This window comes from Pangasianodon hypophthalmus, chromosome 30 (genome assembly GCF_027358585.1).
Source record: "Pangasianodon hypophthalmus isolate fPanHyp1 chromosome 30, fPanHyp1.pri, whole genome shotgun sequence".
NCBI classification, from domain to species: domain Eukaryota; kingdom Metazoa; phylum Chordata; class Actinopteri; order Siluriformes; family Pangasiidae; genus Pangasianodon; species Pangasianodon hypophthalmus.
This window is the reverse complement of record NC_069739.1, coordinates 1,964,290-1,979,969: the sequence shown is the minus strand read 5'-3', so window position 1 is coordinate 1,979,969 and position 15,680 is coordinate 1,964,290. Positions and strand designations below refer to the sequence as shown.

At 38.1% G+C, this 15,680-nt stretch overlaps 2 protein-coding genes across 6 annotated transcripts in view; one reads left to right on the top strand and one right to left on the bottom strand.

Annotated features, from left to right (window-relative positions):
- l3mbtl3 (L3MBTL histone methyl-lysine binding protein 3) overlaps positions 1 to 8,580 on the bottom strand; it is a 28,910-nt gene extending 20,330 nt beyond the window's left edge. For 4 of the 5 annotated variants that reach the window (XR_004577606.2, XR_008301295.1, XM_034301950.2 and 1 more), the window contains exons 1-10: positions 8,504 to 8,580; positions 5,985 to 6,090; positions 5,656 to 5,767; positions 5,372 to 5,495; positions 4,477 to 4,618; positions 3,973 to 4,057; positions 3,459 to 3,553; positions 2,807 to 2,911; positions 2,060 to 2,195; positions 891 to 982 (exon numbers count right to left, since the gene is read on the bottom strand). Coding sequence is in view for 3 of the 5 variants with exons in the window: in XM_034301950.2 (XP_034157841.1) it covers positions 891 to 982; positions 2,060 to 2,195; positions 2,807 to 2,911; positions 3,459 to 3,553; positions 3,973 to 4,057; positions 4,477 to 4,618; positions 5,372 to 5,495; positions 5,656 to 5,767; positions 5,985 to 6,071 (978 nt within the window). In the remaining 2 variants the exon portion in view is untranslated. Of the gene's footprint in view, positions 1 to 890; positions 983 to 2,059; positions 2,196 to 2,806; positions 2,912 to 3,458; positions 3,554 to 3,972; positions 4,058 to 4,476; positions 4,619 to 5,371; positions 5,496 to 5,655; positions 5,768 to 5,984; positions 6,091 to 8,226 lie in introns of all 5 variants that reach the window. The other variant, XM_034301951.2, reaches the window with a different exon arrangement.
- A 2,123-nt stretch (positions 8,581 to 10,703) lies between these two features.
- Positions 10,704 to 15,450, top strand: tmem244 (transmembrane protein 244). Its single transcript, XM_026931319.3, has 6 exons — positions 10,704 to 10,970; positions 11,807 to 11,892; positions 13,201 to 13,277; positions 13,900 to 14,025; positions 15,008 to 15,052; positions 15,174 to 15,450. Exons 1-6 carry the CDS (start codon positions 10,878 to 10,880, stop codon positions 15,269 to 15,271), a joined length of 525 nt encoding a protein of 174 aa, XP_026787120.1. The 5' UTR covers positions 10,704 to 10,877; the 3' UTR covers positions 15,272 to 15,450.
- The last annotated feature ends 230 nt before the right edge of the window (positions 15,451 to 15,680 follow it).

Below are 15,680 nucleotides of genomic sequence, written 5' to 3'. Positions count from 1 at the left end.
CCACAGTGCTAACACTCGCTTTGCTTCATGTCGCTGGAAATTCCAGCTTTTATTTATTTATTTATTTATTTATTTTTTATTGTGGGTAGTTAGCACTTTAATAAGCAACACAAACAGTAAAGAAGAACTTTTACGGGAGCACCGAGCCGCTGAGTCCACGCACACCGCCATCTCCTACCTTGTTTTTTTTTTTATTAATTCAATTCAGTTTATTTCTAGAGCACATCTAAAACAGCTGAAGTTGACCAACGTGCTGAACAGCTGAGAGGAATCGAGATTAAAAAGACACATCAACATTACAGCACAAGACAAAACAAAAGCACAATAAAAGCTAATAAAATATACAAAGTATAATTCCCTTTAATAAAATTCGATATAGTTCGATACAGTCATGTGCCAGGGAGTAAAGATGGGTCTTAAAGCAAGGGTTAAATTCATCACTAGCTGAAGAAGATCTTACTCTAAAAGGTAGTGTGTTCTACAGGTTAGAGACAGCTACTGAGAACACACACTCACCCTTGTGTTTTAATCAGGAATGTGGGAAGCGGTAGTGAGAAGTGTGTAATCGTGAAAGACAGCAGGGTCACAGGTAGAAAGGTTGAAGATGAACAGGGACGCCTCCGCCGCCAACAAGTCTAAACCTTTTCATTACTAACATGTATGCCTCAAATACCCTTAAAATAATTCTTCAAACAATATGCTATTGAAGAAAAATGCTTTCAGATGTTTGACCTTGCTGTGACCTTGACCCTGTTTGCATCAATTCCAAACATCAGATCATCTGCTGGTTATAATGATAACTCCATATAAATCCTACAAACATTCAACCACTCGCTCTTGTGATATCGAAAATCCTACAGAGAGTCAGTGTGAGAAACAAATCCACTCACCGTGTTGTGGTTGTGGAACAGAGACTTGGGGGCTGCCTGCAGTTTATTCGTCTTTAGATACGAACACCAGCTGAACGCTTCACTCTTCATCCCTGCAAACACAGTAAAAATATTTACAGCCTGCAGAGCGCACGATCCTGGAGGAGGAGCTCCTCTTAAAACATCACACATTTCCTAAACCTGTCATTTATACTTATATTTAAATGTATTCCATATGAGTGGAAACATGATCTGGCAGCTTTGTGCACGTAAAATAACTTCTGTTTAATTTAAAATCATCAGTAATTATTATTAATAAAGACACATTAATAAGTGTCCTTATTCACACGACAGTGTCCTTAGTGTGTAGTTGTCCTGCATTGTGTTGTCCTGTGTGGTTAGTGTGTTGTGTAGTTTATCAGGGCTTTTTCTCACTGAAAGCGGTCACTTACGGCCCCCCCCGACCACCAGGGGGCGCCATGACTTTTAACAAAGATATGCAGAAAAGCAGACGTTACTACCACCTGGTGAAAAGACGCATGCATCAGGCTGTCTCAGGGGGAAGTACCTGAGGTGTGAAAGGAATAGAAACTGCAATTTACTTAACTAAATGAGGTAATTCATGTAAATAACGTCCGGAGATCAGAAAGAAGCAGCAATCATGAAGCGTTTAGGATCTAGCTGAGTTGGAAAAACTCAAAAAAGGAAAAAAGCAGAACAGGAGAAACGGACAAAAGAACAGAAGAAAATAATGCGAATTAATTGGATTATCTTGCTTCTGCTTGTTGATGTAACTGAACTGAAAAAGTAGCTAGCTAGTGTCTGGAGTGAGAAATGTTAGGCGTTAAGTTGCTAGCTCGTTACTGTGAGCTATGACAACAGCAGCCTGTTGATTTTAAAGATAATCACCACTCCGTTGCTCGAAACGTGAATCAGAATACAGCAGCTCACATGATCACAACCAGTGAAGAAATGATTTTGGAGTTCAAACCTTTCACCACGCGAACTAGCCTAATGCTCTAGAGGTCAAGTTCAGGTGCTACTTACGAATTATTTTTGGATTCTGATTAAGTTCCTGGCTAGGCTTCAGAAACGGCCCTGGTGTTTATTATACTGTGATTCCCATAGACTCGGTGTGTAGTTGTGTGTTCACTGATACTGTCCTGTGTGCTTGTGGTATTGTATCGTACCTTTAGGTGGATGCAGCTTGTGTCCTGTTTTCTCACACCAGCCCACGGGGTGAATATCAGGAGAGTTGCAGTTTACCCAGAAGTCATAGCAGTCTGAGTAATTATCAAAGTGCAGTCGCATTCTGTATCCGGAAACCTGCGTAAAACACAACACAATGTTCATAAGTAAGGAATCCAGCACTCGGGGTTTAGTTCCGATGGTGATTATTTTCCAATAAAAACATGTCCAAAAGCACTTTATTCCTCTTATACCACAGCCATTTATTAAAGAGTGGCATGTCATACTTTTTATCCATTTATAGTTATACTTAATGTTGTGGAACGTCCATGAAAGGAGTTACTTCCTGTTCTCACTCACAATATAGCAGCAATAAACGGTCTTTCCCTCACCAGCCTCTCTTTTCTCTCTCTCTTACACACAGCTTGCCATGTTACCGAGAAACCTGTAAAGTGTAAACTCCTCTGTCCTGAAGAAGTCAAGTTACAGCTTGATCTCTGACGGTTACAGACTGCTGACACTGGAGACTCCTTCCAGAAATGTTAAATAAGACGTGGTGGTCAAATCAGCCACAAACACAGAAAGCAGATTTTGATAATATTGAAACCTTATAGAAATAAATTATATATTTATTTAGGCCCAAATACATTCAGTATTTAATCCTGAAATGATAGTGACAGGATACTCTTGAAGTAAAGTGTTTGTGGCTGTCTGTAATCAGACACGTGTTAATGACGTCAGGTGGTTACCTCGGCGACGGAGAGGACGCAGTACATGGAGGGGTGTAGGGGGTCGATGCCCTCCAGCCTCATACCCACTCTGAACCCGCTCTTACTCTGAGGGAAGGACTGGTGCTGCAACACACACACACACACACACAGCATATAAACATACATTATATACATATAAATGCATTCATTCATATATACAGCCAGCTCCAGAATTATTGGCACCCTTGGTAAATACGAGAAAAGAAGGTTATCGAAGATGTCTTAGAGCTTAATGTCACACTGGAGATCTGCGAGAAATCTAAACTTTAACTTTCAGTTCTTGATTTTAGGTGTGTTTAAAATAGATATGTGTGGTAGATGATTAAACTCAGCAACCAGCAGCGCTTAAAAACCTTTTTCCACTTTCCTGCAAAATCGCAACGATGTAAAGATATCAAGACAGCATTGTTCAAAAACAAAGTAATATGGTTGGTAATTTTTTTTCAGGGGAGCAGAAAGAAAAACACTATTTATTACATGCAGAAAACATTATATATTACAGTGCAATCGATGCAGTAGCTTTGCAGTTATCTTTAGTTCACAGAAAGCAAAACAACAACCCATTCCATATCCACCCCTTCAGCAGTGGATGAGCTCCGCAGCAGCTGCTGTGCGAGTCCTGCTCTCTCACCTCCTTAAATAGTTTGCTGGGAGCTGCAATGGCTTTCTCCTGCTCCAGGTACGAAGCCCAGCTCCAGGATTTCTTCTTCCCTCCGTATGAAACCACTAGCAAAGAAAAAGCAAAACACTTGGATTAAACCGTATTATTCATTCGTGCATGGCTTATAACATCACTAAAGTCAAGTAAAAGACAGCTGGCTGTGCTCGGAGGAGCTAAAGGCAGAAAGATTATGTTATGCAGAACCTTATGTTTTCTAGTGTTAAATAAGAAATTGTTAGAAGCTGTGGTTTAAAAAAATTACACAACAGACTAAGATACTGAACCGATGAAACTCTCGCGTCATTTGCATATTGAACCCTGATTGGCTCTTAAATTTTATGATGCAATAACAGTTTATTAAAAGCATAAAACAAAGTTGTCACACATTGAACAGACTGCACTCTGAAATTAATTCACTCACGATGATTTAATCACAAGACACATGTTTTATAAAGTTTATGGTGTTAAATATGTGAGGACTTACGCTGTCTGAGTAGAGCTGCGTCTCCCCTGCGCTTTCTGCGACCCCGTGGACCTCCTCGAGTCGGCCGCCGGCCCTCTTTCTCTTCCTGTTTTACACACACACACACACAAACACACACACACACAAATCTATTCATAAATAAGACTTAAAAAATCCAGCTGGCTGGTTAACAAAATTTCTGAAAATATTCAGCATATATGAATGTTAATGAGTTCCTTCTTCCTACTTGCAAATGTCCATATATAGACTTAAAGAACCGCCCACAATCCCATGTACGATCTGTTTGTCAGTCCCAGTGAAGGAGGTGTGGCCTCCGTACCTGTCACTCTCAGTAAAGGAGGTGTGGCCTCCATACCTGTCAGTGTCAGAGAAGGGGGCGTGGCCTATGTACCTGTCAGTCTCAGTAATGGAGGTGTGGCCTCCTTGCCTACCTCACGATTAATTAATTTGCATTAAAAAAGAGACAGAAGAAATACTGAAGGAAAGGGGAAAAAGAGAACTGACGTAGTCTTCATCGTCGTCCTCCACCACCTCCGTCACTTCTTCCACCTCTTCCTCCGCTCTCTTGGCTGGGTGTGGTCTCTTCCTGCTGACCCGAGTGACCTCACCGTTCATTCGGGAATCTTCTTTCCCAGTCTTACTCTTTCTGCAGGGAGAGGGAGAGGAAGGAGTGATGCCTCACTGGCTTAAACTAGTCTGAAAGATTTCATGAATAAATATGGAATATTGAAATTATAAAACATTTAATTAATGTTGTTATTGCTAGTTAAGGGAATGTCAGCAAATGTTTGAGGAAGGTAGAATTTTTTGATGACGTTTTAGAGTGTTTTTGGACAAGTGGATGTTGGAGTTGGGTCACGTTAAGCCAGTTGTTGGGAAATGTTTGGTAAAGATTTAGTGGAACCTCAGAGAATGTTGGCTGAAGGTTCAGTGGAGACTCTTACAGTTTGTTGAATTTTTGGGAAATACTTGGTAAAGTTTGGTGAAGGGCTGAGAATTCTTTGAGGAGGATTGGTGGAGGTTCTGTTGTAGTTTGTTGGGAGTTCTGAGAATGTTTGGTGAAATTTTTTGGGAAGTGTTTGGTAAAGGTTTGGATAATGTTTAGAATGGGAATGTTGGTGAGAGAATGTTTGGTGAATGATGAAAGAATGGAGATTGGGAAATGAGTGCAGCAGCTGGAGAATGTGCATCCAACGTTAATGTTAGGTTTAAAGAATGTTAGGTGAAGGTTTGATGAAAGTTCTGAGAATGTTTAGTGAAGGCTTGGGTGGTGTTCTGAAAACATTTGGTGAAGGTTTGGTTGGAGTTCTGAAAATGTTCAGGGAGTGTTTGGTGGAGGTTTAGTGAAATGTTTAGCAACGGTTTGTATCATATTTAATGTATCTCATGGGTCACTCACTCCTTCTGCTCTAGGTGGAGGCAGCCGTTGGTGCAGTGACGTCCATCAGGCAGGAAGTGGGGAGCTGAGTCCTTCCTGTTACTGCAGACATTCACACGACCACAGTGCATCTCAACTGACAGAGCTGTGGACAAAAAAAAAAAAACAGTCAGAAAGTCTGAATGTGTGTGTGTGTACTGTTACATTTATGTATATATAAAATTTAGTGTGCTGCGGTGTTCATGATTGTCTGCATTTTGAAGTACCATATGTGTGAGTGTGTGTGAGTGTATGTGTGTACTTGCCCTCCTGTGCTGTGGGGACACTCCATGTGGTGGTAGCATGAGCCTTCTTAACCCCTTCCTCATCTCCGGCGTCTGTTATAACCTCCAGAACCCCAAATTCGTTTACACGAAACTGAGGAAAAGAACAACAGTATTAAAAGATTCCTCCTTCAAATCCGTTCAACATAAGGATCCTTACAAGACATGTGTCCTAATGCTCCCTTCTGAATAAGACTTTATCTCAGGACCACAAATCCTGCCCAAAAACTCTCTTTACTTTACTATCACTTATCACTTTACTAACATTTACCAACAGGAGAAGCATTGCATCATGGGTCCTGAGCACAGACCTTGAGCTGGCTGCCGGGGAGTGTTCCCACGCCGTCGTTCCACTCCATCGCCCCGTACATGTCAAACTCAGGGGTCGATCCGTCCATGACAGAGAAACACTGAGATCTGAAACAGACACAAACATAGAAACATAAACTGTAAATATCAACATAAACTGTATACATAAATTGTAAGGTGTAAACATAAACCGTAAACATAAACTGTGAATTGTAAACATGTACTGTAGACTGTAAACAAACAGTAAACAGAGATTGTAAACAAACAGTAAACATAAACTGTAAACATAAACTGTGAATTGTAAACATGTACTGTAGATTGTAAACAAACTGTAAACATAAACTGTAAACTGTAAACATAAACTATAAGCATAAACTGTAAACATAAACTGTAGACTGTAAACAAAAACTGTAAACAACCTGTCGACTGTAAACATAAACAGTAAACATAAACTGAAAAAATAAACTGTAGACTGTAAACAAACAGTAAACATAATCTGTAAACTGTGTACTGTAAACATAAACTGTAAACATGAACTGTGAACTGTAAACAGTAAACATATACTGCAAACTGTAAACATAAACTGTAAACATAAACTGTGAACTGTAAACAGTAAACATATACTGTAAACTGTGAACATAAACTATAAACGTAAACTGTAAACAAACTGTAAACATACACATAAACTGTAGGCCACTTAAAGCTACAGTCAGCGACTTGGGAAGCAAATCTACAAACTTTACAGTCAGTTTTTACACGAGACACATAAACAATGATTCTTAAGGAAGGAATTACCACAAGTGACCTTTAGCCAAACTTACACGTTAAAGTGTGTTACACTTTAACCCAGTGTTTCTAACTCCTCCATCTTACGACACAGAAACACACACCAAAAGCTCTTTTTAAAACCGTAAGCTCGAAAAGAATTCGATTATAAACTCAACCACTTTCACTTAGACTTCACATGAAGTCTGCATTATGGCACAGTAATATGTATGAATGAACATGATTGATAGAACTGACAGAAATGAAATGTATATGAATAAAGGTGTAAATTATATTATTAAAAATGTACAAATTATATTCTTTGAAAAATTATATTTAAATAAGGACGTGTATAAATAAATGTGTATCTGCAGTCAAATATACTATAATGAAGAATTAGAAATAATAATAATAATAATAATAATAATAATAATAATAATAATAATAATAATAATAATAATAATTTTAAAAAGTATTATTATTATTATGCCTACAGAGGTCGCTGTTTCTTCCACTTCCAAATTTGAAACTTTTATTCTTCGTTTAAACAATGAAAAAATGAAAAAAGATGAAAGAAATCTCAGATTTATTCATTTCTGAGACAATGCAGTATTCTGAGGTTTATTTACTGAGTGAAATGTTGCATTGCTGTTTGATTTCATTTCCAGAAGAGCACAGCAGCTGGGTGAAGCTGGGAAGTGTTTAATAATCATGCTGCTCGTACACCTGACTGGATCCTGAGGATTTGAGTCAGTTTGAGGAGAATCACAGCTGGAATCACAGCTGGCTGGAATAGAAAAGTGAGCTGTGTGTGGAAGGCAGTTATTAGGTGTGTGAGCTGTACAGGGAAGTCTAATGAAGCTCAGATTTGTGAGGTGTTTTTACAGCTTTTCCTCTTGTATAGATGCATTCTGAATAAAAACAGGAATGTTAAATTCCGATGTTCAATCAATCAATCAATCAATCAATCAATAATCAATCAGTCCTGAGCTGAAGTGTGAAATAAGGCATCTGGGTGTTGATTAATTTCTGAATCATTATTAGAATAATCCACTTCTTTCCCTCTTCAGTAATGAATGCATACAGCCCGTGGGTGCACTTTTCTCTCATTAGAAATCCAGATATATTTCTGAGATATATGTCTCATCTATATTTATAAAGCCAAAAAAAAAAAAAAAAAAAAAAAAAAAAAAAAAAAACCCTCAAAATGGCGGAGCAGGAATTAATTCTGTCTAACTCTCAGGCTGCAAGCTTCCACTGCTCCAACTCTCAGTGCAACTCCAAGCCAGTGGCATCATGCACACACACACACACACACACACACACTCCTCTCTCTCTCTCCTCATTTCCGTGTGTGTCTCTCATGATCAGCTTCATGACACAGAGAATAAAAGCTTTTCCATTATTTCCCCATAAAGAGTGCAACACACAACACACACACTCTCCAACACACACACACTCCAGCACACACACACTCACAATGTTATATCCCAATGCTCTAATATTCATCTCGTCGGCTCGCGCTGCGTTTCCGGTTTAACTGTAATCTAGTTGCATTGAAGCGTTTTATTCACACTGAAGCTCTTCCTGCCTCGCGCGCAGGGCGTTTTGCACTTTTCTAGCCAAGTTGAAGTCGAAATGCGTCGCGATACAAAGCAGATAAAAGTGCAGCACGGCGCACACTAGTGCATCATCCCGCTAAGAAGCCTAACGAGCAGCTCAAACACTTTTATTCTAGTTTTAATTTGTCTCTTACCTAAATTCTCCCACGACTAATGCCCAGTTGCCCAGGCAGCGGACACAGTGCGCATGCGCAGTACGCCACTGCTGGAACTAGTGCTGCTGCCGCTGCTGCTGTACAAGACGCCAATATTCCAAAGTTTGATCCAAAATCAGAAGAAATCTTACACATTTACGCATTTACTAACTCAGTGGCGTCCATAGGGACAACACTGTGTGCTTCACTTATTAAAATAATAATAATAAGAAGAAGAAACAGCAGTTTGAGCTCCACAGAATAAAAATAATATCAGATTGCATTATGAAATAAATTTTATAAAACGGTTCTGAAATCTGATTGGCTGAGCTGTGTAACAGTTATATTGTGTATTAAAGGTGTAAACATGTTACACTGTTAGCTCCAGTCTGACCAAATGCAAATACAACATTATTTATTGCAAATATTATTAATAATAAATGAATTAATGTTAGGCTCACTGTTAGTGGATCACACTGCAGGGTGGAAGAACTGTTTATTGCAAATATCAGTACTTTTCTTTATTATTATTATTATTATTATTATTATTATTATTATTATTATTGCTGTTGTTGTTTTTGTTCTTCGTATTGTAGTTGTTGATATTGTTGCTGTTATTGTTATTATTATTTTTGTTGTTGTTGCTGTTCCTCTTATTATAGTTATTGTTGTTGTTGTTCTTCTTCTTATTATTATTTTTGTTGTTGTTAAAAAAACACTGGTGTATTTTCTCATATTGTTTATTCCACCATTTTGGTAAAGCAATAATCACTCTAGGCTGTGTGTTACAGTAATGTACTCACGCTGACTGAGGTTCGATTCGTGCCTAAGGACACTCTTACCATGATAAAATCACTCTAACACATTATCACTTGGATTATTATTTTATTACAAACTACACCAATATTTTTTTTTAATATTTAATATTAAAAAAAGTTTAATATTTTGGTGACTAAGATGAGTTTGTGACACAAACCTTGTCACAAACAAGGATGCAAATCTTGTGTTCCGAAAAAATAATCATCATCATCATCATCATCATCATCATCTTCGGAGTCAAATATTTCAAAAATCGGATAGAGCACAAATATTAAAGGTGCAATGTGCAGTTTTAGAAAGTGGTCTCTTCTAGCTCTTTTATGTAGACTAGTGATCAGAAGGTGTGATCCACCCTCTTGATTCAGTGAATCCTTTTGGTCATGGATAGCATTGTTTTTTTTTTTTTTAAACAAACTTGGGTGTTACAGCTATTATAAATGACCACACATTTTTATAATACTAGAATCTCGGCTAATTTGCATACTACATACTATAATAGCTGTAACACCCAAGTTTGTTTAAAAAAAAAAAAAACAATGCTATCCATGACCAAAAGGATTCACTGAATCAAGAGGGTGGATCAGTTCAATTCATGCACATTACAGAAACAACGACATGTAAACACATAACGTTAACTTATGTAAAAACTCTCTGATAATCATCTGAAGTCAGTTTTGGATGTATGTGCAATGTAGCTTTGGCTTCCACACTGTAATCTGTAGTGTGTAACTGCGAAGGCCATCATCAGCGACGGAACAAAATGAATCACTCACTGCATGAATGATACTGATTCAATCTCCTTTAGTGATTCGTTCAAAAAGAGGCAGAATCGTTTGCAGATAAAACATATCTAGTAGCATGTTTAGCTTTGAAGGAAGCTCCACATTTGCATTCTGAGATTCAGCAAAATCGCTGATTATAGCTTTAACACATCCTAAGTAGGCATTTCAGTCAAAATGTGGAGGTCTGAATGATCGAGGAGAATTGAACAGGACCAAATATTAAAAAAGAAAAAAAAAATAGAGCTCTTTTTAAAATTGACTTGATTTTAAAAAGAAATGTTCTCTTTTCCTAGTCAAAAAAAGGAGAACAGTTCATCTTGAATGGGCTTAAAGACAGCACAGCGTCAGGATTAACTAAATCCCAGGCTCACTGAAAGGAACAGGAAATGACATCACACATGTGCAGAAACACTGGAATCTCAGTTCTGGCTCTAAAAACAGGCCTGAACAGGGTTATTTTAGTCCTTCTGTGATGTTTATTTCAATAAACACTACAGGTTTCAGTCATGCTAACACCCTGTACAGCGTGTACAGTGCTAACATGACATGTAATCATGCCTGGTTTTGTCCATCTCAGGCCTTCGCTGTGGGTTTAATCCGGCTCAGGTTGAAGCAAACGTATAAGCATGTTGCTAATCCCATTAAAACCTGTCCTCATAGACACACAGAGTTAGCATAGCACTGCATTGCTAGCAGTGGTTGTTTTGTGATGGTGTGTGTGTGTGTTTGTGTGTGTGTATGCTGGATGTTAAAACAGAAAGCGTCTGCTCTTCATGTTGTGGGATTACTGCTGCCGGTGCTGTGCGACGCCTCAGATCAAGCGCCACTGCAAGCTGTCAATCAACACCAAGCTCAGCGACACACGGGTAAAGCTCCTCATCTCGGCTTCAGGAGATCCACAGCAGGATAAAATGGTCTAATAGCACGGCCACAGAGTTTCAGAGTCCAGCATGAGAAAATTCATTCATGGATTATTGTATAAGTTTGGTTAGATGGAGAGTTTGGGTGGATGAGTAAATAAAAAGCAGCACTTATTGATATATTTATTCTTGCAGCACCTTCAGTAATCCACGTAGGGTGTGTGTAGAACATTTAGCAAAACTAGGGCAAAGAAAACAGAAGGCCAAATCAGGAATCACTGACTTCCTGTGACACAAATGCATCGTGTGTAAAGTTGTGATGTCATTTCGTCGATCAGGCGAATCTTTGAGCTGAACGCTTTGAGCTGAATCTCATATACTGTATGTAGAAACCTTTTTTTTAAGCAGTTAAGATTCCAATTATTTTGTTAATTAGATAGTAAAGTAAGGTTTAATGAAATAATTTCAGCCAACAAAAAATAATCACTAGACTTTTAGAAAAAAGAAAAAAACAAAACAAAAATACAGACAGCTGATTGTGAGCCGAAAGAATCGACTCTGAGCTGAGCCAAATGATTTGACTCACTAAAAAGAGTCATGGGATATGTGTCTGGATTTCTTGTCACAATGGCAATGATTTTTTTTATATTCTCTTTATAGAAACGTGTTGAATGAAATGTTTTATTTGTATGTGAAGGAAATGAAAAGCATGTAGCCAGTGGCAGCTGCCAACCCCGAATCATTTACTCATTCTTTGTACTCATTCTCGACACATAAATATCTATAAAAGTCACCGGTTCTCAGCACGATGCTGTATTAATTTGTGCTGTTTCATTTGCCAGGTCGTTCTTCAGAACTTGTTAATGTGTGTGGTGTGTTTCTACTCGCTTTACTACATCAGCGTTAGTGTGTGCATCGGCATCCTGAAGTAAGTCTTATACACTGTGTGTGGTTGTGTGTGTGTGTGTGTGTGTGGCTTTGGCTTCCTGTAGCATGAGCTCAATCCCTCGTGGCTTCTCAAAGGTAAAAGATTTCATGTTACACACTTCAGCTGTGGTAAAGCACGTGTTTGTTAAAGACACAAGTTTGGTGTCTTATTTAGTTTTGCACTGGAGCTGAAACCAGGGTTGCCAAAGTCACGGTTTTTACACGAATGTAGGCTAGTTTTGGAACATGTGTGTGGGTGAGGCCTGCAGGTGACTTATTTCAGGGGTCACAAAGGCAAACAAAGGGAAAGTGTAAGTGCACATAGTGTATAGTATGATGTACACAACCATTTTAATTGTGAGCTATATTGAGAAAACTGGAAGAGGGAAAGGGGGATTGGGTTATGGAGTGGGTAATGGATAATGTCTGTACGTCAGAAATGCGTGCGCACCACAGTGAACATGTTTCCGACACAAAGGCTGAGTAAAAGAAGAAAAAAGCATCTACCTTTTCCAATACCTGAGCTTTTTTGGGCTTCAGTTCAATTTGTACTGTTTTTGACTTAACTTAGATTGGACATTGAAACCTGCCAACCTTTTGAGCCATGCTAATGTCGCTAATTGGTAATGGAAATCTTTCTCACCCAAACTTTTTCTGCAAATTTGTTCCGCTTGCACTTCTCCAGTGACGTCACTTCCTGTCATCTATAAACAAAAACTAAACTTCAGTAGAACATTAGTTATATTGGCGGCCATCTTGGAGAACCAGAAACTTTTTCCTACTATAGCACTATTTGATGATGCAGATGATAAAGCTGATTTTTTTCTTTAACATAATCTTCTAATAAAGAAGAGACTGTAGAGCTTGATGGCGTCATTTAAAGCAAATACTGCTTAAGGTTTTCGGTGCCATAGACTTCCATTTTCCACATGAGCTACGTAGTTCCAGTGCAACTTCATCGGGCTGAGCAGCTACACGGAGCAAAGGAGATGTTGCATAAATTAGATTTTTTTTCACTGATCCTTAAAATTAAAGTTCATGTTATCTGACCATTTTTAACTTTCATTAATTCTTAGCCATGGTGCAGATAAGCTCCAAATACAGGCTACCATGGTTGTTTTAGCAACATTATTTATTGAAAAATGAGCTACATGGTCTTGTTAAAGTGCGATTTGGGTAGATAAGATAAGGTTGTATATAAGATTGTTCATTCGTCACCACATTTGCATTTCTGTTTCTTTTTTTAACACAGTCGATGTTAAAATGTCAGTGTCAGTGTGTATTTGTGTGTATTTGTGTGTTGTATCAGGGTAGACGAGGTGGACGGCTTATTAGCACCTTTCAACTACAAAATCCAGCCTTCATGGAACAGCCCGAAATATTTAGGTAAGATTAATTCAAGCCTTTAAAAAAAAAAAAATCAGATATTGTGTCATCGTATTGTGATGAATACTGAATACATAATCAGCTCCTAATTTACACAGAATTGTGCAATGTTTATTATTATTTTTTTAATGATTTATATAAAAAGTTATGTAAAGTTGGTTTAAATTTTTCTTCAATTCACTTATGCCATTATTCAAAGTTGTTGTTTTTTTATTATTATTTGGCCAAAACCTTTAGGAAATGTCTCTTTTCGCTTCGATTATGTAAATATTTGAACAGTAGTATAGTATTTGAATATAATATTTGAACTGAAGCTCCACCTGCGAGTGCTGATCTAGGATCAGATCCTGCCATTTAATGCTAATAAATAAAATTTGATGAGAAAATTCCAAACTGTCCCTAGATGAGAAGATGGTTTTTTTTAAACGCATGAACCGTGAGATGCATTCACTCTTTTACACAAGCGAGATTTACAGACTAAAAGTCAGGACTGTGTATGAAAAGGTGCAGGATTTGTATGGCATAAACACAAAGGCTCTGGCTTTCGCTATTTCTATAGCTGAGGATTTTGTGAAATTCTGCTTTCATGGCTTTTGTGACTGTGCATCTGTTTCTCGTGCAGTGAGCGTGATCTCGACGGAGGTGACGTACATCGTGGGAGGACTCGTGTTCGCCTGGATCGTGGAGGAGTGTGTGTGGGACTACGCCATCACCGTCACACTCCTCCACATCGGCCTCACGGTCGCTGGTACAGAACGCTCTGTAGCCAGAGACCCCTTTAAACTGTCAGATAACCTCCACACACCCCCTCCAAACGTAATGCAACTGCTAAAATCCCATCATCCTGACATTTTCTCAACTGAAATATGCTTCTGTTTCTCAACCAGAAGTGAAGTTCTGACACTTTAGAGTCTCACAAATGTGAAAAGGGAGACGATCGCGTTTAAAGATTTCAGTCCTATTCCACTGAAAGACGCCACGCCAACCTCTACGTTTATCTGAGGAACTTTTTATTTTATTTAAAAAATTTCAAACGTGAATTATCAATATCCAAAAAAAGGTTTAATTTTCATCGTTATCTATATCATTTCATACCACAGTGCTGCTGAATTCTGCATTCTGATTGGTCAGAAGGGGTTGATTCATTTTCTATAGCAGCAGCTCTGAACGCAGTGCAGCTGCAAATCACAGGGATTTTTTTTTTTTTTTTGTCTTATTAACATCTCGCGAGAGAATAAAAGAGAGGCTGGTGAGGAAACGACCGTTTATGGCTGCTATAACTTAGGTGAAGTGTTTGTTTCACTGACGTACCACAACATTAAATGCAACTTTAAACAGATAAAAATATCATTCATTAATAAATTAATAATTGTAATCATTGGTAAATTGCTATTAAGTAATTACTGTATAGACCTGGTGATATTTAAGAAATAAAACACTTGGGGTGTGCTGTTCTAGGAAAATAATCAACACCATGGTGGTGTGATGAAGCAGAGTTACTGTTACCATCTCGAAGTGGATTATTTTAGATAAAATAAATAAATAAAATATATAAATATAAGCCAGGCCTATGTAACAGTTATCAATTCTTGGACTCACATTAATATCTATATTTCAGTCCTCATCTAAAGATCATTAAGGTTATAATAGGAGTTGTGGAGATTCACGGCTACGACACATTTGATATATGAGGATGTAAATAAGTGTTTGTGTTTCCGGTTGTGTTTCAGTCATGGCTGATTTCCCTTCCACAGAACACTGGTGGATCGCTCTCGGTGAGTAAACAGCACTCATTTCACGTTCCTCACTCCAGAGGTTCACTTTTAATCGATTAAAAAGACAAAATTAAAACTGAATTTAGCGTCTAAACCACACTCAAACCCGGTTTCTTTCCAGGTTCAGGTTTAGTGATGATGATCTTCGGCGGTCAGCTTTTGGCGTATCATCTTTTCCGGAATAATTTTGTGCATCCTGAGGATCTTCAAAACTTCTGATCCACTTTCCTTCACACTTAGGATCGTGTACTTTTTTATTTTTAAATTTTGTAACTGTTTTTTTCTCTCTTTCTTTTTTTCAACATTGTAAAAGCGTTTTGTCTGTGCGCATTTTCGGTTTCAAGATGCGTTTGTGTCAGGAGCGAATAAATGTAAATGCACCAGTAAATCAAAGCTGCATCTGTTATTTGTGTATGATGGATAATCACAAAGGTCACGACACCGTCACAGCCGCAGCAGAAAGAGCTGAGAAACAGGTGGGAATGAGAAAAAGCTTTCCAGAATGAATTCTTCCTGATTTTACTGCTTATCTACAATCTGCTGCTTTGGTCAGATTCAATTCAGTTTAATTTTAGTTCAATTCAGTTTAATTTTAGTTCAATTCAGTTTTATTTGTATAGAGCTTTTA